This window comes from Salvelinus namaycush, chromosome 1, assembly GCF_016432855.1.
Source record: "Salvelinus namaycush isolate Seneca chromosome 1, SaNama_1.0, whole genome shotgun sequence".
NCBI classification, from domain to species: Eukaryota; Metazoa; Chordata; class Actinopteri; order Salmoniformes; family Salmonidae; genus Salvelinus; species Salvelinus namaycush.
Window position 1 is genome coordinate 34,188,015 of NC_052307.1, and position 25,033 is coordinate 34,213,047.

Here is a 25,033-nt window from a genome sequence, read left to right on the forward strand (position 1 = left end):
TGTCAACTGTCACCCTGGAGGATGAGTAACGGGGGGGAGGAAGATCCTGTTCCTTCCCATGTCATCTCCTCCTCACGGTCAAGAATGCCTCTTTGCAGGTCACTGTCAGAGACTCAGGAATGAGGACCCCTGAATGAATGTGGAAACAAACACTAGCAGCCATACAGATTCTAAAAGTGCAGTTAAATTATACGTCCAAATTGAGAATCTGGAACCGGTAACATTAATTAATCTAGCGGAGTCCGTCTTTAAAGGCAAATCTGAGATGACGAGGTGTTATGATGAGGTATTGAGGGGATGCTCAGGTTTTGGAATCACTCATTAAAATACCGTTTCCTGCGTTCATCTTAAAAAGAGAGAAAAAAAGAGAGTGGGCACGTGACTTTAAAGGGGAGGTTAGTGTAGATTACTCCTCTGGTCATTGGTCAGTGGAGATGTGTTCTAGCTTGAGCCATCCAGGTTCTAGTTCCATTGTCACCTTTGACTCCATGCTGTCTCCCTAATCACAGTGGAATGCAAGGAGACTAGTCTGCCCTTACAAAGCATGGAGTCTGCCCTTGCAAAGCCCTCTCCCTCCTGCACTCCATTCTGGGCTGTGGAATCTGGACTAAAGCTGACCTCAGAACCACTGTACTGATGTCTGACGGACATGTGAGGGCACAGCGCAGAGCACACTGGAAACTGTACGTCTTGACTCCTGTGCATTCAATAGGCAGTTGGGCCTCTTAGTCAGACATTCAGACAGAGATAACCGATTTCCAACACTCCAGTGACATCTACAACGTGTTCGCCAACTTAAAGAGGAAGTGCACTTAAGTGCTGCAAACTTTGAAACACAAGTGGGTAATAAGTAGATTATGGAAAAGTTGTGTCGTGTTGTCGACTTTGTTTCCACAACAGAAGAAGAAACAACTTTCTTTCTCCAACTGAAATATATGCTTTTCAAGTTTTTATTTTTAAACATTACAACTTATGTCATAAAATACTAATGAAATGCACGGTCATCTGCGCAGTGCTGTTCTCATCAGCTGATCTCAATCGGTTTGTTATGTGTTCTTCAGACTTGCAGAAGTCCATCATTTCTCATCGCTGCCCATTACATCTCACACCTCATTACATTTCAATTTCATTTGGGAAGGCACTGTCCAACAGACATATCATGTAGCATGCAACATCAATAGACCCTTTATGGATTTGTCAAAAATAAATGGTCAATGGAGCAAATTCCTGTTTCTGCAGCTCCCCCATTTACCAAACAAATAAACACATGAACAATCTCATCCTTGCCTGGTGCTCCGACACAAAACAAAATATCCCTTTTACAAGGAACAGGCTACAGGACAATGTTTACAAAGTCCTCATTAAGGAAGTGGTGAGATAACACACACAGACAGACACACACACACACACACACTCACACGCACACAGGGACACACAAACACAGGGACACAAACACTGAGAAATGCAGAGCTTACCATATCATAGATAACAGACAGAAAGAAAGAGAGCTAGAGAGAGAGAGAGAGAGAGAGAGAGAGAGAGAGAGAGAGAGAGAGAGAGAGAGAGAGAGAGAGAGAAGAGAGAGAACAGAGGGAGAAACTGAGAGAAAAAACACAAGGGATGCCTCCTTTGGACACAGCAAAGCCACCCTCTAGCCGGAACTCCAACTCTTTAGAAAACAACATCAAAAGGTGTGCATTAGGATAAATGGCATGAGATCTGGAATGAGAGTCGTTTATCAGGGTTCCACACACAGCAAGAGGAACACACAGGGAGAGCTACAGAACACAGACCTCCTCACTGGTCAACTCCAAGGGTCAACAGAACCTTTTGAGTCACCAGAGAACCGACAACCAACCGGATCAGCGAGAGAAAAACACGGTTGTTGTTTCTCACCCTTCATCAAGCTGAATCCAACCTCCAGTGGACCGTTGGATTAACACATTTGATAGATATAATTCTGTTCAATCTCAACATTGGATAGTCCCTGTGGATATACCATACAACACAAGAACAGTAGCACTCCTCTCCATGGCGGACAATGGGCTCTCCAGGTTAGAGGCTACCTCTATCACCAGGACTCCCTTCCCCCTGCTCCCCTTGCTGCTCCTGATGTGGCCCCTGTCTGGGCAGGGCAGCCCCATCTCCCTGGCCCCAGAGAGACATCGCCCTGCTCCAGGTCTGGGGGACGGCCACGGGGGCGTCATAGACCCATCTCTGTTGGAGCAGGACAGGGATGTGGACATGCAGAGCCTGCTGGAGAGCCTCCGGACCTTCAACTTGTCTGGCCTGGGCCCACCTGCCCAGGCACCTGGCAGTGTCCGTGTGGAGCCGCCCGAGTACATGATGGAGCTGTACAACCGCTTTGCCAACGACCACACCGCCATGCCCACCGCCAACATCATCCGCAGCTTCAAGAACGAAGGTAGAGAGCCACTATACTGTACTCTGTGTCCTTATGCCGTACTAGCTTCACATTATGCTGTGGTGTTCTTTGCTTTGGAATTTTTTTAATTAATGTACCGTAAGCCCTTTATCCCTGTGTAATGAGAGTATTAATATCAGAACTGTTCATCAGAAATGTATTACGTATCAAAATGTACCTGTAGAAGGTCAACATGCATAGTGTAAAAACAATGAAGTATAATTTATGCATTTTCATTTACGTTTGTTTTTCATCTTACAAATACTGTAGCACCTTACATTTTTGAGTCTGCACTGTGCAAATAAAAAAAAAGTTTTATTTATTTATTTGGACGAGAATATGAAACTGTGAATTTCTCATTATTCATTTAGATTTTTTACAATGATATATTCATTCAACTTGATCTAGTTTAATGTTAATTGTGATGCTACAATTGCCTCGGAAGTGTTTTGGACAAAATCTTGGCTTTTGCTGTACTATCAATTCTGCAGTGTAGTACACTGGCAATCTATTCAAAACATCAACATGGAGAACTACTGATTAATTAACAGCCTTTATCTCTGTGTATTCCTCTCCCCCAGACTCGTCTCCCTGCAGTTTGGGCAGTAGAGGGGTGAGACAACACCCTCTGCTCTTCAACGTATCCATACCCCACAATGAGCGTATCACAACCGCAGAGCTGCGTCTCTATACTTTGGTCCAGACTGATCGCAACCTCTACGCTGGGGTCGACCGCAAGGTGACCATCTACGAGCTGGAGCAGCAGGACGGAACAGGAGAGGATAACAGAACAGCGAAGGACACCGATAGAGGAGGAGCAGGAGGAAGAGGTGGAGGACGGGAGGAGTTAGTAGAGCTGGCATCACGGCAGGTCTATGGTACTGATAACGCCTGGGAGGCCTTTGACCTAACTGCTGCCGTCCAACACTGGCGCAAGTCAGAGTACAGCACCACCCACAGGCTGGAGGTCCACATAGCAAGCCTGGCCTCCGAGGGGGAAAGAGGGCAGACACTAGCAGACGGTGAGAGAGAAGGAGAGGGGAGGAGGATATTCAGGGGAGACATGGAGATAGACAGCAGCGCAGATGACAAACACAAACCCCTGATGATTATCTTCTCCGACGATCAGAGTGGTGATCACCGCGATGACAAGCGGGAGCTGAACGAGATGATTGGACACGAGACCTCGGAAGCGGTGCTTCAGGGTGACTTGGAGCTGAATAGGCTGTGGGGGGAGCTGGGCCGGGTGGGGGGTGAGGAAGATGAGGAAGAGGAGGAGGAGCAGGACGAAGAGGCCCTGCTCCAGATGCGCTCCAATCTGATCTATGACACGGCCTCCCGAATCCGCCGCAACGCCAAGGTCAACCAGTGTAAGAAGCAGTCGCTGTACGTGGAGTTTAAAGACATCGGCTGGGACAGCTGGATCCTAGCGCCTGCCGGGTACGAGGCCTTTGAGTGCAGTGGCATCTGCACATACCCGCTGACCAAACACGTGACGCCCACCAAGCACGCAATCGTCCAGACACTGGTGAGCATGAAGAGCCCACAGAAGGTGACGCGGGCCTGCTGCGTGCCCACCAAGCTGGATCCCATCTCCCTGCTTTACATGGATGACACCGGAGTAGTCACGTACAAGTATAAGTTTGAGGGCATGGTGGTGGCAGAGTGTGGCTGCAGATAGCTAGTCCACCCTGCTGGTCATATAGACATGGAGAGAGACATTCGTGAAGAGAAATGACAGGGTGCGGATGGAACAAAGCAAAGACTACATTTTTTTTTTCAAGCAGGATTGGTTTTAGAGTAGATGGACTCTGAAATGAATCTAGAATCACAGTTGAGAACAGTTGACAAGAAAAACAGCTATGACATGTATGTGTATATAAGATGGATCTAAACTAAACAGTTTGTACATTGTGTATGTATATTTTGTATTTCAGGAAAATTTATATTTTATTTTGTACAGTAAAATATCTATGATACCAATTCATAATTCTGTAATAGAAGCAGTTGGATGCCATTTGAAGCTAAATAACACATTTGGAATTTGCAAAAAAAAATGAGGAAAAAAGTTTGGACCTTTAAAAATAAACTATCCTTAGGTCTCTCAAAGGGTTCCGGCAATACAGCAACCAGCCATACAGTGATGTCCAATAGGCCTAGCTGGTGGGACCACATAGGGTTCTCCACAGTTAGCTCTCCACTGACATTGATCTCATGTCTTCCTCTCCACTTATCTCTGTTTTCCCCCTCCCTGGACGCTAACACTAATCCACACCTCATTTAGCATGTCTCCCTAACAGCAACAGGCCTCCCAAGGGAAACACAAACCTGACTGGACTGGACTTCTGGTAGGGGCCTGCCCTCATCCTCATCCCCACCACCTCCCCCTGGCATTTAGGACAGTGGGCTGAGGTCAGGGCAGCAGTTAGGGTGGGCTGGGTTATCTCCCTCGAGCCCTCACCCACCTTCCCACATCGGCCTCAGAGTCAGTCACATGCCGTGCGAGCCGCTTTCTCCCACTCCTCCGCACCGCGCCGATAAGGAGGTGTTGGCGGTGAGAAACATGTGCTCCACCACTCAGGGCTGGAGGTGCTGGGGGAGCGGAGGGGGGAGGAGAGGGGGGTGGCCTGTCAAGATTCCAGTACTAATAGAAACAGATTCTACTGGCTCAACTCACTGACCGACCCCCATCATGTGCCCCCTCCAACCTCCTCTCCCTCCCTTTGTTTCTTTACCTTCCATACATCCCTCTCCCCCTGGCCCTGAAATCCGTCACGTTTAAGGAAAAGATTTCCATATATTTGGCCTGTTATCATGGACAGGCTGAGAAGATGAGGGGAGAGTATGGCACTTCATGTCTCTCCTCCCCTCCTCTGAGAGTCCTGTGTGGAGTCCTTTCTTGTTGTTCTGTGTTCTTGTAATACAAATGTAATACAGTTCTCTGCTGCTTGGGTAACGTGAAAGCCTATTTATTGATTAATTTATTGATTTTACTATGACAAGTAGGTGATTATGTAAAATTGTACAACATGGATATGCATACAGAGGGTGAACATACAGTACATACCCTGACCATATTGTAGAATATGTCTTTAATTTATAAATATTTTATGAATATTATATTTTGTTACCTGTTGTTGTGGTTCCTTTGTGAATCCTTTTGTAAAATACTGAAGCAGCGAAACTTAAACATAGTGTGCATAAAAGGCTACACAAATCATTATTTTCAAACAATGAATACTTTAAAAAAAGGACTATTGTACATATATATATTATCATAATAACATCTGTATCAGAAACCATAATCCATTTCTCTCCTGGCCCGACAACTATAAACAGGTTGCAAAACTGAACCTCCCTACTAAGCCTAATTATCTTTAGAAAAGAGCCCAGTTAGCACATTTGGTTCCTTGTAAGTTGGGGGAATGTATGTTTTTGGTTTCCTGACCAGTAAAACTGAAAGATTTTTAAACGTTCTGAGAACAGAAGTGAACATTTTGCCTGTTCTGGGAACTTTTATTTTTATGTTGCAGGGAGGTTCTGATAATATTTTACTCTGGTTATTTGAACGTTTTCCTGGGAGATTTTATTAGCGTTCTGAGAACGGAAATTATAGGTTATTCGGAGACTTTTGAATAATTTCCTTAACGTTTCTCACTTTTAATAACACTGGTAACTTATTTTGGGTTAACTTTTTAGAACTCCAAGCACAGATAGGACACATGGAAATTAATTTCCTGAGGTATTAATCATACAAACACATTTATATTTTAATTGTGACACGTCATCAGTGCGATTCAAACCTATAATCTTCTGATCTCTATCCATGGAATTATGAAGTCCGCTGCGGCACCAGGCTGGAGCTAGCATTCCATGTTTGAACTTTTAGGAAACGTTCTATTGAAATACCAAGAAAAAAAACGTTTTTTTTAATGTTAAGTTCCTTATATGTGCTGAGAATGTGCTAAAGCCAATTAATTATCCTGCACCATTCTCAGAAAGTTGTGGGAAGGTTGTATGCAAAATAACCATAGGACAACCACGCTCTCACCAGGCTTTAAGAAACATATGGTTCTCAGAACGTTATGTGCTATCTGGGGGGCTTTCAGGGCTGGGGGTATGACTAGGATGCATAACTCTCAGGTTGGGACTGTTGTGTACCATAGTATCAGCTCACAGGCCATAGTTTACACACGTCACACAAACACAGTGGGAAACTGACTGGAAGCCCAGCTAATGAACACAATGGATGGTCTTCCTGATGATCTGCCTGCCGCTCGCTATAACAAACTGCAGATGCAGACAGCTGCCTTGGATGGAAAACCTGTTCTTTACCTTTTTTTGAGCGCTTAAAAAAAGAGAGAAAAATGAACTATAAACATGTTTCCTTCGCTTCCAATGCTCTTCCAAAAACATGCCTGATGGACTTATATCAACAACAGCAGCAGTGCCAAGGAATGTTGACACTACACATAGTGAATGTAAATAAAAAGTATGTGATCCAAAACACTGTGTAAAGATGCATGACTTTTACTTGGTAGACTGTAGTAGTAGGCTGTAGTAGTAGCAGGATGTAGAAGTAGGATGCAGCAGTGGGATACAGTAGTGGGATGTAGTAGTATGATGTAGTAGTAGGCTGTAGTAGTAGGCTGTAGTAGTATGACATAGTAATAGGATGTAGTAGTAGGATGCAGCAGTAGGATGTAGTAGTAGGCTGTAGTAGTAGGCTGTAGTAGTAGGCTGTAGTAGTAGGCTGTAGTAGTAGGACATAGTAATAGGATGTAGTAGTAGGATGCAGCAGTAGGATGTAGTAGTAGTCTGTAGTAGTAGGCTGTAGTAGTAGGACATAGTAATAGGATGTAGTAGTAGGATGTAGTAGTAGGATGTAGTAGTAGGATGTAGTAGTAGGATGCAGTAGTAGGATGTAGTAGTAGCCTGTAGTAGTAGGACATAGTAATAGGATGTAGTAGTAGGACGTGGTAGTAGGCTGTAGTAGTAGGCTGTAGTAGTAGGATGCAGCAGTGGGATACAGTAGTGGGATGTAGTAGTATGATGTAGTAGTAGGCTGTAGTAGTAGGCTGTAGTAGTAGGACATAGTAATAGGATGTAGTAGTAGGATGCAGTAGTAGGATGTAGTAGTAGGACGTGGTAGTAGGCTGTAGTAGTAGGCTGTAGTAGTAGGATGTAGTAGTAGGATGCAGTAGTAGGATGTAGTAGTAGGATGTAGTAGTAGGATGTAGTAGTAGAATGTAGTAGTAGGACGTGGTAGTAGGCTGTAGTAGTAGGACATAGTAATAGGATGTAGTAGTAGGATGCAGTAGTAGGATGTAGTAGTATGACGTGGTAGTAGGCTGTAGTAGTAGGACATAGTAGTAGGCTGTAGTAGTAGGATGTAGTAGTAGGATGTAGTAGTAGGATGCAGTAGTAGGACGTGGTAGTAGGCTGTAGTAGTAGGATGTAGTAATAGGATGTAGTAGTAGGATGCAGTAGTAGGATGTAGTAGTAGGATGCAGTAGTAGGATGTAGTAGTAGGACATAGTAGTAGGCTGTAGTAGTAGGCTGTAGTAGTAGGTTGTAGTAGTAGGATGCAGTAGTAGGATGTAGTAGTAGGACGTGGTAGTAGGCTGTAGTAGTAGGACATAGTAATAGGATGTAGTAGTAGGATGCAGTAGTAGGATGTAGTAGTAGGATGTAGTAGTAGGATGTAGTAGTAGGACGTGGTAGTAGGCTGTAGTAGTAGGACATAGTAATAGGATGTAGTAGTAGGATGCAGTAGTAGGATGTAGTAGTAGGCTGTAGTAGTAGGCTGTAGTAGTAGGCTGTAGTAGTAGGACATAGTAATAGGATGTAGTAGTAGGATGCAGCAGTAGGATGTAGTAGTAGTCTGTAGTAGTAGGCTGTAGTAGTAGGACATAGTAATAGGATGTAGTAGTAGGATGTAGTAGTAGGATGCAGTAGTGGGATTTAGTAGTAGCCTGTAGTAGTAGGACATAGTAATAGGATGTAGTAGTAGGATGTGGTAGTAGGCTGTAGTAGTAGGCTGTAGTAGTAGGATGCAGCAGTGGGATACAGTAGTGGGATGTAGTAGTATGATGTAGTAGTAGGCTGTAGTAGTAGGCTGTAGTAGTAGGACATAGTAATAGGATGTAGTAGTAGGATGCAGTAGTAGGATGTAGTAGTAGGACGTGGTAGTAGGCTGTAGTAGTAGGCTGTAGTAGTAGGATGTAGTAGTAGGATGCAGTAGTAGGATGTAGTAGTAGGATGTAGTAGTAGGATGTAGTAGTAGGATGTAGTAGTAGGACGTGGTAGTAGGCTGTAGTAGTAGGACATAGTAATAGGATGTAGTAGTAGGATGCAGTAGTAGGATGTAGTAGTATGACGTGGTAGTAGGCTGTAGTAGTAGGACATAGTAGTAGGCTGTAGTAGTAGGATGTAGTAGTAGGATGTAGTAGTAGGATGTAGTAGTAGGATGCAGTAGTAGGACGTGGTAGTAGGCTGTAGTAGTAGGATGTAGTAATAGGATGTAGTAGTAGGATGCAGTAGTAGGATGTAGTAGTAGGATGCAGTAGTAGGATGTAGTAGTAGGACATAGTAGTAGGCTGTAGTAGTAGGCTGTAGTAGTAGGATGTAGTAGTAGGATGCAGTAGTAGGATGTAGTAGTAGGACGTGGTAGTAGGCTGTAGTAGTAGGACATAGTAATAGGATGTAGTAGTAGGATGTAGTAGTAGGATGTAGTAGTAGGATGTAGTAGTAGGATGTAGTAGTAGGACGTGGTAGTAGGCTGTAGTAGTAGGACATAGTAATAGGATGTAGTAGTAGGATGCAGTAGTAGGATGTAGTAGTAGGACGTGGTAGTAGGCTGTAGTAGTAGGACATAGTAGTAGGATGTAGTAGTAGGATGTAGTAGTAGGATGTAGTAGTAGGATGTAGTAGTAGGATGCAGTAGTAGGACGTGGTAGTAGGCTGTAGTAGTAGGATGTAGTAATAGGATGTAGTAGTAGGATGCAGTAGTAGGATGTAGTAGTAGGATGCAGTAGTAGGATGTAGTAGTAGGACATAGTAGTAGGCTGTAGTAGTAGGCTGTAGTAGTAGGATGTAGTAGTAGGATGCAGTAGTAGGATGTAGTAGTAGGATGTGGTAGTAGGCTGTAGTAGTAGGACATAGTAATAGGATGTAGTAGTAGGATACAGTAGTAGGATGTAGTAGTAGGACATAGTAGTAGGCTGTAGTAGTAGGCTGTAGTAGTAGGATGTAGTAGTAGGATGCAGTAGTAGGATGTAGTAGTAGGACGTGGTAGTAGGCTGTAGTAGTAGGACATAGTAATAGGATGTAGTAGTAGGATGCAGTAGTAGGATGTAGTAGTAGGACGTGGTAGTAGGCTGTAGTAGTAGGACATAGTAATAGGATGTAGTAGTAGGATGCAGTAGTAGGATGTAGTAGTAGGACGTGGTAGTAGGCTGTAGTAGTAGGCTGTAGTAGTAGGATGTAGTAGTAGGACGTGGTAGTAGGCTGTAGTAGTAGGATGCAGTAGTAGGATGTAGTAGTAGGATGTAGTAGTAGGCTGTAGTAGTATGCTATAAGAGTCAATCAAATCAAATCAAATGTTATTTGTCACATGCACTGAATACAACAGCCTTACTGTGAAACAGGGACGTAATTATAATATATATTACTACAGCCCAATATTAAAATATGCTATAAATGTCCCACACAATATATTCATATAAAAAATAGAAATCTATATATTTTTTCCTATGCTACGACAGGCAACCACTCACCGCCGCCTGAAATAATCATGATCAAATGTTCATAATCATAACTAAACTTAAAAAATTGCCATTATTATTACTACCGGTTCTAGTATTACGGTGTACTGCAGTTCTGCGTGTGGTTTGTCCAAGTGAAGTTGCCATACCCCAGCAGAAGCCGTTGCTCGACTGCTGTGGGTAGGTACAATCAGTGTCAAACACTGTACTGTCTCTCTATTGCATTAATTTCAAATGTATTAAAAAGAGGAAAACTCGAATGTAATATGAGTGTTACGTAGGCTATATCACTGTCGATTGTGATACTTTTCACGTCAACACGCCATTTTGCGCCGGAACTGTAATTGTGGAAATAAATAATATTTTGCTAAAAAGTGTCAGTAAATGCATGTAGTGGAAACAAAGTTTTTGGTGAAAACGGGCCGATTTGCGAGTGCTAATCAATCATTAACGTTAGCTATCATAGTTAAGTTACCTGGAAAGTTCATTAGCCACACATTCACCCAGCGACCATCAATGGTGCTCACCGGCGTATTCAACTAACGTTAATGTCTTAATCACGTTATATTTGTCAGAAAGCCCAGGTGAAGTCTGAGTAAAGTGTCAATCATTTATGTTGCGCTGCATGTGTAATTTATGTAGACAGTAGTAGCTTTCATTTATTGCATATTCGTATAGTATACTCTATAGCTGTACTTGATTATGATAAATAGCATTATTAGTGTTTGTTTGATTAAAGTGCAAGCAGTTTTATTACAGTCCGCTTTCATTCACAGTGAGTGTCATCATGAGCTAGAGGAAGGGGGGCAGTGACAGTCGTCAGTTTTTTGGGCAACCTCAGAAAAGAAGAAAAGTAAATTGAGAGCAGTGAGAAAATGAGTACCAGTCAGATGGTTGAAGTATACAGTAGTACAAGAGATGAGTCAATGTTTCTTGATATAATAATCATTGCCATTCAGATCAGAAATGGTTAGTAATCCATTCCGGAACATCATGGCAAGAAACACCACTTGTTTACTGATAATATTTCTTTCATGTTCACTCTGGTGCGTTCAGAGTAAAGAGAGAGAGGGAGAGAGAGCACGAGGATGCCGACAGGACAGGGAGAGCAGGTGACATGGAGGTGAGTGAGAGAAGGAGCACATATTGATGGTTTAGACCGAATAATGACATCACAACAGTCTAGTCCTAATGTTCATATAAGCTGAGATATTCCTTTAAGTATGCCTTCTCGTGTGTATTTCAGATAATACAATCAAGCAGGGAGAGTGAGTTTGAGACAATGACAGACAGAGAGAGAGAGCAGACAGGCAGGCGAAGATGAAGGTGCAGGAGAGGGAGGTGAGGAGCTTGGACCTCGCCCGAATCATCCAAATGTGAATGTCTTACTTAGTCAAACCCTATCAAATTCCACAAGCTGTAGCAGCTTGAAAATGTGCTGCTACGCGGAGACCTGGACAAGGTGGTAGACTTGTATCCTGAATTGAATTCAAGACTACTGCAGGTGCAGCTGGCCATGTTTGGGGCTAATTACACATATCAAACAAGCTCAGATGTTGCTAGCATTATTTGGGAAATGGTGCCAGAGGTGAGGTCTCTTCAGTCAGGTGGAAGCTTTAGTAAGGCTTCTGCTGGTCGTCCCTGACCCAGCAGACTTGGACCAGCTCCGCAACGCCATCTCCCAAGGAGCCACCATTGGTAGGCACGAGGAGTTGCTTTGCGGTCTGATGGAAGGGTTCCAGGTCGTGGCCGAATGGCACGACCTAGCATTGGAAACATTGCGGGAGCAATTCCGTGGGTTGTCTCCTAGTCAGCATACCACGACGGTAACCTCCCAGCCCCTCAGTAACCCGGCTGGTAGCAGCGCCGTCACCCTGGTTTCCCGGGAACCCCGCACCTGTCGGGCTTTCTCGCTCAGTGTTCCCTTGTCATGGAACTGCAGCCTTCCTCCTTCCCCTCGGACCGCTCTAAGATAGCGTACCTCATCACGCTGATGTCCGGGAGGGCCCTCGCCTGGGCTACGGCCGTTTGGGAACAACAGTCGGCCGTATGCTTCAGTCTGGAGGGATTGGTGGCAGAAATGAAAAAAGTTTGAGGCACCGGTATCCGGGAGAGAGGCTGCCGGACGCTACTCCAGCTTCGGCAGGACTCCCTCAGTGCGGTGGATTTCCACACGCTAGCAGAGGAGGGTGCCTGGAACCCGGAAGCACTGTTCGACACGTTCCTGCGCGGATTATCTGAGGAAGTAAAGGACGAGATTGCAGTCCGGGAACTACCGACGAATCTCGACTCACTCCTCGTCTTAACCATCCGGATCAATGGATGGCTACGGGAACGTAAGAGGGAGAAGAGGTCTGATTGCGGTCCCAATCACTCACTCAAGGATCCCACCTTGGATCTGATGAACTCCGGAAGTCCCCGGCGTCTACGTCCCCGAGAGGATCCGAGCTTACCCGAGTTCCTCCAAGAGCTTCCGAAGACTGCCGATTTGCCTCTTCCCGAGCCGATGCAGCTCGGCAGGGCTAGGCTGTCTCCAGCCGAACACGTACTCAGACTTAACACCCAGAGTTGTCTGTATTGCGGTACTGCCGGTCATTATGTGTCTACCTGTCCCTTCAAGAGACCTAGCTCATTTGTGGGAATGAGTACTCTGGTGGGTCTTAAGGATAATTTTGCTTCTCCCCTTCCTCACCCCCCTCTGCATGCCACCCTGCTGTGGGGCGACCAGTCCAAGTCTCTCCAGATACTCATCGACTCGTGGACCAATATGAGTCTTATGGACATTACCCTGGCGTCCGAGCTGGGCATCCCCACTCAACCCCTCTCCATTCCCATGGATGTTAGAGCGCTGGACGGGCGCTCTATAGGCCGGGTCACCAACCATACCACCCCCATCAACCTACGAGTGACGGGAACCACAGCAGATGATCCAATTCCTGCTAATTGAGTCTCTGCAGGTTCCCGTGGTATTGGGATTCTCTTGGCTCCAGCGACACAATCCCTGAATTGACTGGTCTACTGGTGCCATTGTGGGCTGGAGCCCGTTCTGCCACACTCATTGCCTGAAGTCAGCTCTGCCTGCCCCAGGACGTCTTCCTGGGGGCTTGGAAATTGCCCCGGACCTCTCCGCCATTCCAGCGGAGTACCAGGACCTCCGGGAGGGGTTCAGTAAGGCCCAGGCCACTTCGCTTCTGCAACACCGACCGGTACCCAAGAATGTCAAGCCTGAATGGCACGCCGCTATAGCCCCGCGGCTACACCTCCGGAAGCCAAGACCATTCTCTCTGCTCCAAGATCATTAGCACCTCTGCTCTTCGTCCTCTGTTGCCCCGTACCCTCCATATACTTCCTATTTTATGTAAACCCATGTCTCACAGCCCTTTGTTTCCTGTTTCCACCCCCTTCCAGGTGTCACCCATCTTCCCCATTATCCCCTGTGTATTTATACCTGTGCTGTCTGTGTCCAGTTCGTTTCGTTTCGTCAAGCCTACCAGCGGTTTTCCCTCTGTTCCTGTCTCTTGATTGTTCCTGTTTCTCCCTGTTTTGACATTTTCTGCCCGCCCTGACCTTGAGCCTGCCGGCCGTCCTGTACCTTTGCCTGACCTGACTCTGAGCCTGCCGGCCGTCCGGTACCTTTGCCTGACCTGACTCTGAGCCTGCCGGCCGTCCGGTACCTTTGCCTGACCTGACTCTGAGCCTGCCTGCCGTCCTGTACCTGTAAATTATGTATTCAACATAGACAAGAAAAATACAATAATTTGTGTATTAGTTTAAGCACAATGTGTTTAGCTATGGTTGTGACTTAGACAAAGATCAAATTTTATGACAAATATATGCATAAATCCAGGTAATTCCAAAGGGTTCACATACTTCTTCTTGCCGGTACCGAGTCAATGTGCGGGGGTACAGGTTCGATGAAGTCATTTGTAAAGTGACTATGCATAGATAATAAACAGAGAGTAGCAGCAGTGTAAAAACAAAGGGGGGGGGGCTTTTGATCCTAGACTTGGTGCTCCGGTACCGCTTGCTGTGCGGTAGCAGAGAGAACAGTCTATGACTTGGGTGACTGGAGTCTTTGACAATTTTTTGGGCCTTCCTCTTACACAGCCGTGTATAGAGGTCCTGGATGTCAGGAAGCTTGGCCCCATTGATGTGCTGTAGCGCCTTACGGTCAGATGCTGAGCAGTTGCAATACCAGGCGGTGATGCAACCAGTCAGGATGCTCTCGATGGTGCAGCTGTAGACATTTTTGAGGATCCAGTAGCTATGTACTGTAGTAGGCTGTAGTAGTAGGCCTACCGTACCCAGCTAAAAAGTACCCAGAACACTGACACAGTGCAAGGGCCAGTTGACTGTATGCCAGGCTGTGTTGGCATGGTGTCTCACTCTCTGAGAGGGCTAGTGTCACCCATGTCAACACACTGAGGAGGGACACACACAGATAAGTAGAAACATGGAGGAGCTGTTGGCTTTCCCAAGCAGCATGCCACATGCCTTAAACTGCCAGGAGACAAGCATACTACCAGTTTAAACCCTGTGATAAAAGAAATTCATAACACAGAGTATAAAAGCAGTGGTGGAAAAGTACCCAATTGTCATACTTGAGTAAAAGTAAAGATACCTTAACAGAAAATGTCTCACGTAAAAATTTAAGTCACCCAGTAAAATACTACTTAAGTAAAATAATAAAAGTATTTGGTTTTAAATATACTTAAGTATCAAAAGTAAAGGTAATTGCTAAACTAAACTTAAGTATCAAACGTAAAAGTATAAATAATTTCACATTACTTATATTAAGCAAACCAGACAGCACAATTTTCTTTTTTTAAATTCCTTTCCGAATAGCCTGGGGCACACTACAACACTCCGACATAATTTACAAACGAAGCACTTTTGTTTAATGTGTCCGCCAGATCAGAGGCAGTAGGGATGACCAGGGATGTTCTCTTGATAAGTTTGTGAATTGGACGATTTTCCTGTCCTGTTAAGCATTTAAAATGTTACGAGTACTTTTGGGTATCAGAGAAAACCTATGGAGTAGAAAGTAAAAGTTGTCAAAAATATACAGTAAATAGTAAAGTACAGTTATCCAAAAAACTTTAAAGCATTTTTATTTAAGTACTTTACACCACTGTATAAAAGGACATGGCCCTACTCTCTCTCTTGCTCCACCTCGCTCTCTCTCTCTCTCTTTTACAAAACCTCTCTGTTTTTCTTTATCTATGCATCTAATATTTATTCTCTCTCTGCTGCTAACTTGTGCTTTTCCTATGAGATAGATAATTACACAAAATGAAATATTTACACAAGGATTAGTTCACCAATACACATAAAACTTGGATTTGACAAAACCATTAATCAAAGACAAGTAACCTAGTGGTTAGCGTGTTGAACCAGTAACTGAAAGGTTTCTAGTTTCAATCCCCGAGTTTACTAGTTGAAAAATCTGTCGATCTGCCCTTGAAAAAGCCACTTAATCCTAATCGCTCCAAGGTTGCTGTCAATAATGGTGGATCCCTGGCCATGACCCCAGTCTCTGAGGGCAAGGGGGAGTGAGATATGCAAAAAACACATTTAGTTTTCTCACCGCACACTTGTACATGTGTGATAGAGGACAAATATAAGCACCACCAGTTTGACCTTGATGTCAAAAACTCATTAATTGCAAAATATGAAAAGTTAAATCACATCGACCCACTTTTCTTGAAGAGTCCTATACCATATAACTAAGTGCATGTGTCTTAAGTTATTCACGACCATATACACAGCTATTTGGCATTACCATACTAATGGCAAATGCACCGCAATGTTTTGGGAAGTAAACTATGAGATCAGTGACCTCTGTCATCTCGTGTTAGATGAGATCAGAGGTCATCTATAAATAGTCTCAGACCAGAAGGCAAGGACCCTAACCAATTACTAGACGACTGGACATCAACAGGCTGGCATTCAAGCCTCAGTGTGGGAGCTCACTAATTGAATATTTACAGAAACCGCTGAAAATATGAGTCTGGCCACTGTCAACTAATGCCAAACTCTAAGAAGCATGTTGAAATAGGAAGTCTTTAGTGTTTGTGCTGATGATAGGACATGAATGTGGAAAAATCTGTGCTTTCTCTGGCTACTTCTCACATTACAAAATGACACGGTTCTCAAAACATGCATTGTAATTACGCATCGATTGCCTTGTCAAGACTATTATAAAAATACGTATTTTACCCATTGTGTATGCTCATGCCAGAGTTTGTGGCAACACTTTTTTTTCTGGATGTGGTACATACTTAGTCATAACTGAGAAATTGTTATGCATAGGTTAGACATTACAGATGAGTTTGAGATCATGCTGGAAAGGGTGCTTCGATGTGTCATCCTGCCCTGCCTTTGCTCTGACGTGGGATAGCTCCCATCATATCCTTCCCTCTGAATCCCTCAGGCCCATATCAGGCCATGTGTGGGTTTGTGGGTGTTCTTTCCAGCTGTCATTTTGTGTAATTATCTATCCATGTTCATAGGCAAAGCACAAGAGAAGAAATGCTAGATTCACAGATAAAGAAGAACAGATATGTTTCATACAAGAGAGCGTGGCAGAACGCGCGAAAGAGAGCAAAATGGAGAGAGATGGTTAGAGAGAGAGACAGAGCAGAAGAGAAAGAGGGAGGGAGCTGTGAGATGTAAGGAACCATCAAACGTGGGTATTTACATGGGAGGAAATGTACTAATTGCCTGTAATGGGGACAGGGGAAGGTGTGGCGTAGGGTCAAGGACGCTGCCCTCCATCCAGCCAGATCTCTGCCCCACAGCCCGTGCTGATCATGGAGATAGCTGGCACGCTTTTGGGTAGAGCCCCAGAGTCCAATTGTCCTGAGGAAGCTGTGCTGAAGTCACACTACCATGTGGACTAGCTGTGTGGCAAGGAGCTACGTGTGTGTCTGCATCCCCCAGGGATGGCCCCCGACCTTTTCTTCCCCCTTCTACTCCCACCCGTGTTCATTACAGCTGGGGTGAGCCACACCTCAGCAGAAATAAACACTACTGTTCTGTACTGTACTGCAAGCAGCTGCTTGATCAGGAGCTCAATCAGGAGCTCTGGTGGATGCACTTCTGTCGAGTGTAATGAAGTCTGGAACTTTCTGCACAGAGACATGGTATTCCAGCTGTGTTCTATGCTGGCCAGGGCTTTGCTCTTGGACTATTATTAACGTTCATCTCCTCCATCAGTGTTAAACTGACTATCAATGATATGGGAGAAATGGGGGTGGGCTGTAGGGGGTTTGACGACCTTTTTTGGGGGGACAATGTACCAAATTGTTGTCATTGGTAGCCTCAACACTCACACACTAGACTATTGTGCTGGGAAACGTATTTCCTGTGTCTATGATTCATGGTTTATATCTCAGTGTACTATCTGTTTTCCCCAACCACTGAGACGACTGAGTAGCCTACATGTTGCAATTCATTGACTTGAGGCCCTTTTGCCACAACCAGTCAAACTTATAATATTGACTCAATGAAGACATCTTGTGGCCTTCCAGGGTATTTATGGACTTACACACGGATTTATGGATTTATAAACATGTCCTTTCCAGGACCACAATGCATTGTATCCACTGTCATAGTATTACATAACTGTCTGTCTTGTTTACTTATATAATGTAGCTACAGTTACAGTAGTTAACTGCAGATCTGTGTGTTTCTACAATGGGGTGGTGTTTGCCTATGATTGACTAGACGAAGTTTCCCCAGTTTGCCTTACCTTTCTTACAACATTATGCAGTCCGACATTTTGAGTCTCGCTTCAGTTTGAAAACAGTGATAGTTCGATTATGTACTGTAAACCTAATGTACTAGGAAAACATAGGTATATTTGGTTTAGCTTTGTACAGATGTAGTATATAATAGCAAATGAGGACATACAAGTTAAATACAGTAGACGCTTGTTTGGAACTGGTCATTTTGTTATTATCGGGGAGTTACTTTACAAACGGAGTTGCCATTATGACATTGTTATGAAAGCCGAGTAGTATGCCAGTGAAAATGATCTGTGATTGAGTTGGAATAGCGTGAAATGTAGTCGCTAAACCACCTCCAATCCCTGAGAGAAAAAAGAAACATGACCTTGACCTCAACTAAAACCTCCACAGCCATTATTTGTCAAGATTAATATATTGGTGGTATTCACCTGGGACCTACAGAAAACCAAACCCACATTCATTAAGTCAACAGTTCTTCCTCCTGAGTAATTCTTGTTTTAAAAAGTGTTGCGCTGTTGGAGCTAGGAGCACAAGCATTTCGTTACACCCCCCAATAACATCTGCTAAATACAGTTGAATTCGGAAATTTACATACACTTAGGTTGGAATCATTAAAACTAGTTTTTCAACCACTCCACAAATTTCTTGTTAACAAACTATAGTTTTGGCAAGTCGGTTAGGACATCTACTTTGTGCATGACACAAGTAATTATTCCAACAATTGTTTACAGATTATTTCACATATAATTCACTGTATCACAATTCCAGTGGGTCGGAAGTTTACATACACTAAGTTGACTGTGCCTTTAAACAGCTTGGAAAATTCCAGAAAATGATGTCATGGCTTTAGAAGCTTCTGATAGTCTAATTGACTTAATTTGAGTCAATTGGAGGTGTACCTGTGGATGTATTTCAAGGCCTACCTTCAAACTCAGTGCCTTTTTGCTTGACATCATGGGAAAATCAAAAGAAATCAGCCAAGACCTCACAAAAAACATTGTAGACCTCCACAAGTCTGGTTCATCCTTGGGAGACATTTCCAAACGCCTGAAGGTACCACGTTCATCTGTACAAACAATAGTACGCAAGTATAAACACCATGGGACCACGCAGCCGTCATACCGCTCAGGAAGGAGACGCATTCTGTCTCCTAGAGATGAACATACTTTGGTGCGAAAAGTGCAAATCAATACCAGAACAACAGCAAAGGACCTTGTGAAGATGCTGGAGGAAACAGGTACAAAAGTATCTATATCCACAGTAAAACGAGTCCTATATCGACATAACCTGAAAGGCCACTCAGCAAGGAAGAAGCCACTGCTCCAAAATCTCCGTAAAAAAGCCAGACTACGGTTTGCAACTGCACATGGGAACAAAGATCATACTTTTTGGAGAAATGTCCTCTGGTCTGATGAAACAAAAATAGAACTGTTTGGCCATAATGACCATTGTTATGTTTGGAGGAAAAAGGGGGAGGCTTGCAAGCCGAAGAACACCATCCCAACCGTGAAGCACAGGGGTGGCAGCATGATGTTGTGGGGGTGCTTTTCTGCAGGAAAAGCAACATCTGAAGCAACATCTCAAGACATCAGTCAGGAAGTTAAAGCTTGGTCACAAATGGGTCTTCCAAATGGACAATGACCGCAAGCATACTTCCAAAGTTGTGGCAAAATGGCTTAATAAGGACAACAAAGTCAAGGTATTGGAGTGGCCATCACAAAGCCCTGACCTCAATCCTATAGAAAATTTGTGGGCAGAACTGAAAAAGCAGTTCGAGCAAGGAGGCCTAGAAACCTGACTCAGTTACACCAGCTCTGTCAGGAGCAATGGGCCAAAATTCACCCGACTTGTGGGAAGCTTGTGGAAGGCTACCCAAAACGCAAGTTAAACAATTTAGGCAATGATACCAAATACTAATTGAGTGTATGTAAACTTCTGACCCACTGGGAATGTGACAAAATAAATAAAAGTTGCAAATAAATAATTCTCTCTATTATTTTGACATTTCACATTCTTAAAATAAAGTGGTGATCTTAACTGACCTAAGACAGGGAATTTTTACTGGGATTAAATGTCAGGAATTGTGAAAAACTGAATTTAAATGTATTTGGCTAAGGTGTATGTAAACTTCCGACTTCAACTCTATGTGTACGTGACCAAAAATATGTGATTTGTTTGAAAAAGTGTTGGTTTAAATTTTTAGGAGATGTACCTACATCTCAAATCTATCGCAAAATACTTTCATATGGTGTGTTCGTTCGTAAAGTCACTCTGGAGTGCTTTGTAAATGTTCAGAAATTCAGAGCATTGTCAGATTGTCCATTAGTAAATTCAGACAGTTTCGTTCTCAGAGCGTTCAGAACGCACACTGGACGCTCTGACCGAGGAATAGGACCTCACAGCGGCACCCAAGCTAACTAGTTGGCTAGCTACTTCGACACAAATGAGAGAACTTGCTGTTTTCATGTTTTCCGGAGCGTTGGTGACCTTAACTAATTTTAACATACCAAAAGACCAGTAGGCCTATGCTAGTTGATGCCCAATTGCTGGTGAGCTTGAAAAGTAAACGGTTCCTATTATTGATCACCAACGTTGTTTTGGAGCTGCATATTCATTTATGCGACCATGTGTGCGCATGCAAACACGTGTGCACAATTGCTGCGCAAATGTAGCCTGTCATTACAGCCGTAAATGATGATGCATTTTCAAAATGTAAGATACAGAAATAAACTGCGTTTTATACCTACATTTTGAGCTGAAAGTCAATATCAAATAGGGATTTGTCACATTGTGATTTCTCTGGAATATGTTACAACTTCATCCCATAAGTATAGAAGATAGTGAGATGTCACAGCTATCTTTAGACATATAGCCAGTACCACCACTGAGGTTTATTCATTATAACCCACCCAAACTAGGCCTATCTGAAACATGAAAATTATCAATGAAATCACCAGTTAGATAGCCTATTGTTGTTGCAAAGATGAGTCCATAGCAGATTGCTAAAATGGTAGCCTACTTAATATGGATAATATTAATGTAGCAGTGGAGGATCCTCAGAGGAGGAAGTGGAGGACCATCCTCAGTAAATTTCATTTTTTTTAAAATAGTGAAACATTAAAAAACGTAGCCTTTATAGATAAAACTATACAAAATATATTCACGTCACCAAATAATTTATTAAAACACACTGTTTTGTTATGAAGGTCTACAGTAGCCTCAACAGCACTCTGTAGGGTAGCACCATGGTGTTGGTGAGGCTCATGGTTCTCACCCCTTCCATAGACTTACACAGTAATCATGACAACTTCCAGAGGATGTCCTCCAACCTATCAGAGCTTTTGCAGCATGAACTGACATGTTGTCCACCAAATCAAAGGATGAGAGAATTAATGTAGTACTGAAAGCATAAGCTACAGTTAGCTATCACTGCATACAATGTGGTGAGTAGTTGACACAAAAAGAGAGAAAGACAATAGTTGAACAAATTCATTTCTTCAAAAATAAAGGAGAAGCGAGAGAGAGAAAGCTAGCTATATTTCATTGTACTTTTTTTTCACTTTCAATTACTTAGCTAGCAAATGCATCTAGATAGTTTAGCCTACTCAAACATCCGACTCAAACAGAGAGGGATGCCATGTTTGCCAAGTCAAGGTAAGCTTTTGGTTTTATTAATTTATTGCCACTGGGTAACTGTAACTGCTAAACTGCTTGCTGACTGTACACTGTACTGCATGATTGTAGAGGGTTTATGTTGACTATGACATTAGCTAATATGGTGACAATTAAACTCAGCAAAAAAAGAAATGTCCCTTTTCAGGACCCTGTCTTTCAAAGATAATTCGTTAAAATCCAAATAACTTCACAGATCTTCATTGTAAAGGGTTTAAACCCTGTTTCCCATGCCATAAACAATTAATGAACATGCACCTGTGGAACGGTCATTAAGACACTAACAGCTTACAGACGGTAGGCAATTAAGGTCACAGTTCTGAAAAATTAGGACACTAAAGAGGCCTTTCTACTGACTCTGAAAAACACCTAAAGAAAGATGCCCAGACTGTCATGCTCATAAAAAAAAAAATCGTTTTCATCTTAAACGGCACCGACCGCCACTGGTAGGTAGGTTACTCTGTTTCTGCTAGGCGCTTTCTGGTCAATAATCTGAATATGTGTCACGTCCTGACCTTTGTTCCTTTTTGATGTCTCTATTTTGGTTTGGTCAGGGCGTGAGTTGGGGTGGGCATTCTATGTTCATTCTATGTTTTGTTCTATGTTTTGTACTTCTATGTGTTTGGCCTGGTATGGTTCCCAATCAGAGGCAGCTGTCAATCGTTGTCTCTGATTGAGAACCATACTTAGGTAGCCTGTTCCCACCTGTGTTTGTGGGTAGTTGTTTTCTGTTTAGTGTTTTTCACCTTTCAGGACTGTTTCGGTTTTTCCCTTTTGTTATTTTTGTATTTAGTGTTCAGTGTAAATAAACAAACATGAACACGTACCACGCTGCGCTTTGGTCCTCACCTTCTTCCACCGACAGCCGTTACAATATGTGCATCCGCATTGCATTGCTGATGACTGGTCATTGGTCAACAGTCAAGATGCCCAACTTTTTGTTTCTGAAGCACAGATTAGATGTTTCTGGCAAAAAAAAGGTTTTGTAATGCCGTAGGCCTATGGTAACCAGATTGAATAAGGAAAGGTATGGCCTCCCGAGTGGCACAGTGGTCTAAGGCACTGCATCGCAGTGCTAGCTGTGCCTCTAGAGATTCTGGGTTTGAGTCCAGGCTCTGTCGCAGCCAGCCGCAACCGGGAGACCCATGGGGGGGCGCACAATTGGCCAAGCGTCGTCCGGGTTTTTGGAGGGTTTTGCCGACAGGGATGTCCTTGTCCCATCGCGCACTAGCGACTCCTGTGGCGGGCTGGGCGCAGTGCACACTGAAACGGTTGCCAGGTGTACGGTGTTTCCTCCGACACATTGGTACGGCTGGCTTCCAGGTTAAGTGGGCATTGTGTCAAGAAGCAGTGCAGCTTGGTTTGGTTGTGTTTCGGAGTCCGTACGGGAGTTGCAGCGATGAGACAAGACTGTAACTACCAATTGGATACCATGAAATTGGGGAGAAAAAAGAGTTCAAAAAATAAAATAAAATAATAAAAAAAATAAGTAAAGGTATAAATGTAAAATACAAATGTTAGGCTAGCGTACTGGTATATGTACTCTATGTAGTCTAGAAAAATATGTATGAAAATAATATAGGCCTACTGTCAACCCCACAAAACATTCTCACTGCTCTAGCTCTTGCCGACTGACCTGTGTTGATTGACAGTTTGCTGGTCTAATCAGAGTGCTGAATGGGCTTTTTACTAGCCAATCAGTTTTTTTTTGCAAGTGCAATACTCTCTCTGGCTGTGTGGAGAGTAATCCACAGAGACTCTGAACCACAGAATAAATGACAAAACATTCCTAAAAGTCAAAGTCGAGTTCCGAGTCTTGAGGCTCCAAGTCAAGTCTCAAGTTATTTTATTTTCAATCAAGTTGAGTCTCAAGTCATCGAATTTGTGACTGGAGTTAGACTCGAGTCCAACCATCCTCTTATTTACATTATACTTACATTTTAGTAATTTGAGGAAGCTTGATTAACTTAAAACCTCAATATTGTTTACCCTTCATGAAGTGTGAGTTGGCAACGGCTGGAATTCAAGCTGAGAGGCCCTCATGAATGAGAGGCCCTCATGAGCAGGCTGATATTAGTTCCCCAATATAATTTTCATACTTGTAGATTACTGTCACGCCTGCTCCCGCTCTCTCTCTCTGGAGCTCAAGGGCGCCAGGGTGCCCTTCATTACGCACACCTGTGTCGTGTCTGGACTATCATTAAATGTGAAGACTTATTTATATCAAATCAGTTCTCTAGGTTTCATTATTATGTGATTTAAACTAATCATTTAAACATGAATTAACTAAGACGTCGGGGCACAGCGGAAAAGGTTCCGATTTAGAGTTATAATTTTCTGAATATAACTCTTCAGATATTTTAATATCTGATCAATTACAGTCATTCTCATTAATCTATTATTATTACCTCATCATTTCTCATTACTGAACGTCGCAAACCCTTGGATATCTGCATGAACCCTAGTTTCCATAATGAATCAACAATATACAAATTGTGTTCATTATTTATTTACTAACTAACTAAATAATCAAAGAAATAAATAACAAACAAACAGTAGATATTGGTTACTAACAATGATAGAAAAGTCCGTAGTGGGCTAAATGACAAAGGAAAGGTGTGGGGACTGAGAAAGAGCAGGAAAGACAAAATGGATTCACTATACACAGTGGATAATTATAATCATTGAAATTCTAATCCTTTGCACATGAACGGCCGCTCATTTGAGAATAATTGCAATATATATATTTATCTTATGTCTAAGATTTGCTCTTATTCTGTAGTGATTGATAGTCTCAGATTTTAACCATTTCTAATCGTGTAGCCAAAACTACAGCTGTATGGTCTAATGATCTATAGAATTGTAGCCATTCCAACGTGAGGACTCTGTCCCGGCGTTCTCTGACTTAATGTAGATTTTGTAGGAAGTGGGTTTTATACTCTGTGGAAGAAGGGGCGGTTCCATGACGCCAAATTAATGTCTCTTCATTGTCCTCCCTCCATGTTTACTCCCAGCCTCCTCCCTTACGCCCAGGTAGGTCCCACAGAGCCAGTCCCAGTGCCTGAAGTAGGGGGCATAGTTCCCCCTGTAGATGTGGTGGTGTGCCTGGTGGAAGGGGGCCCCTCCGAAGCAGGGCAGTAGTCTATGGATGGCCCAGGGCAGGTCGTAGCCACAGTGGTCCTCTATGGCCAGCCAGGTGTTGAGCAGGTGGAACAGGGCCTCACTCAGAGGGTGGCAGCCCACCACCCAGGCACTGCTCAGGGCCAGCATCTGCAGGGAGAGTAGCTCAGCCGGGCTGGCGTCCTGGGCAGCCAGGGCGAAGGTGATCCGGTTCTGGTGATGATTCTGGTGGACCCTCCGATACAGCCAGGGAACCCTGGGGACCATACAGACAGAACTTTTGTGTTTGGTAGGCAGCC

General features: G+C 43.6%; 2 protein-coding genes across 2 annotated transcripts; one reads left to right on the plus strand and one right to left on the minus strand.

Moving 5' to 3' along the window:
• Positions 1–1,558: 1,558 nt before the first annotated feature.
• Positions 1,559–5,381, plus strand: bmp10 (bone morphogenetic protein 10). The gene is made up of 2 exons (XM_038984398.1): positions 1,559–2,425; positions 3,007–5,381. The coding sequence occupies exons 1-2, from the start codon at positions 2,032–2,034 to the stop codon at positions 4,104–4,106; spliced, it is 1,494 nt and encodes a 497-aa protein (XP_038840326.1). The 5' UTR covers positions 1,559–2,031; the 3' UTR covers positions 4,107–5,381.
• Positions 5,382–24,134: 18,753 nt separating this feature from the next.
• Positions 24,135–25,033, minus strand: LOC120039462 (cholesterol 25-hydroxylase-like protein). Its single transcript, XM_038984894.1, has one exon. The coding sequence runs from the start codon at positions 24,999–25,001 to the stop codon at positions 24,588–24,590; it is 414 nt and encodes a 137-aa protein (XP_038840822.1). The 5' UTR covers positions 25,002–25,033; the 3' UTR covers positions 24,135–24,587.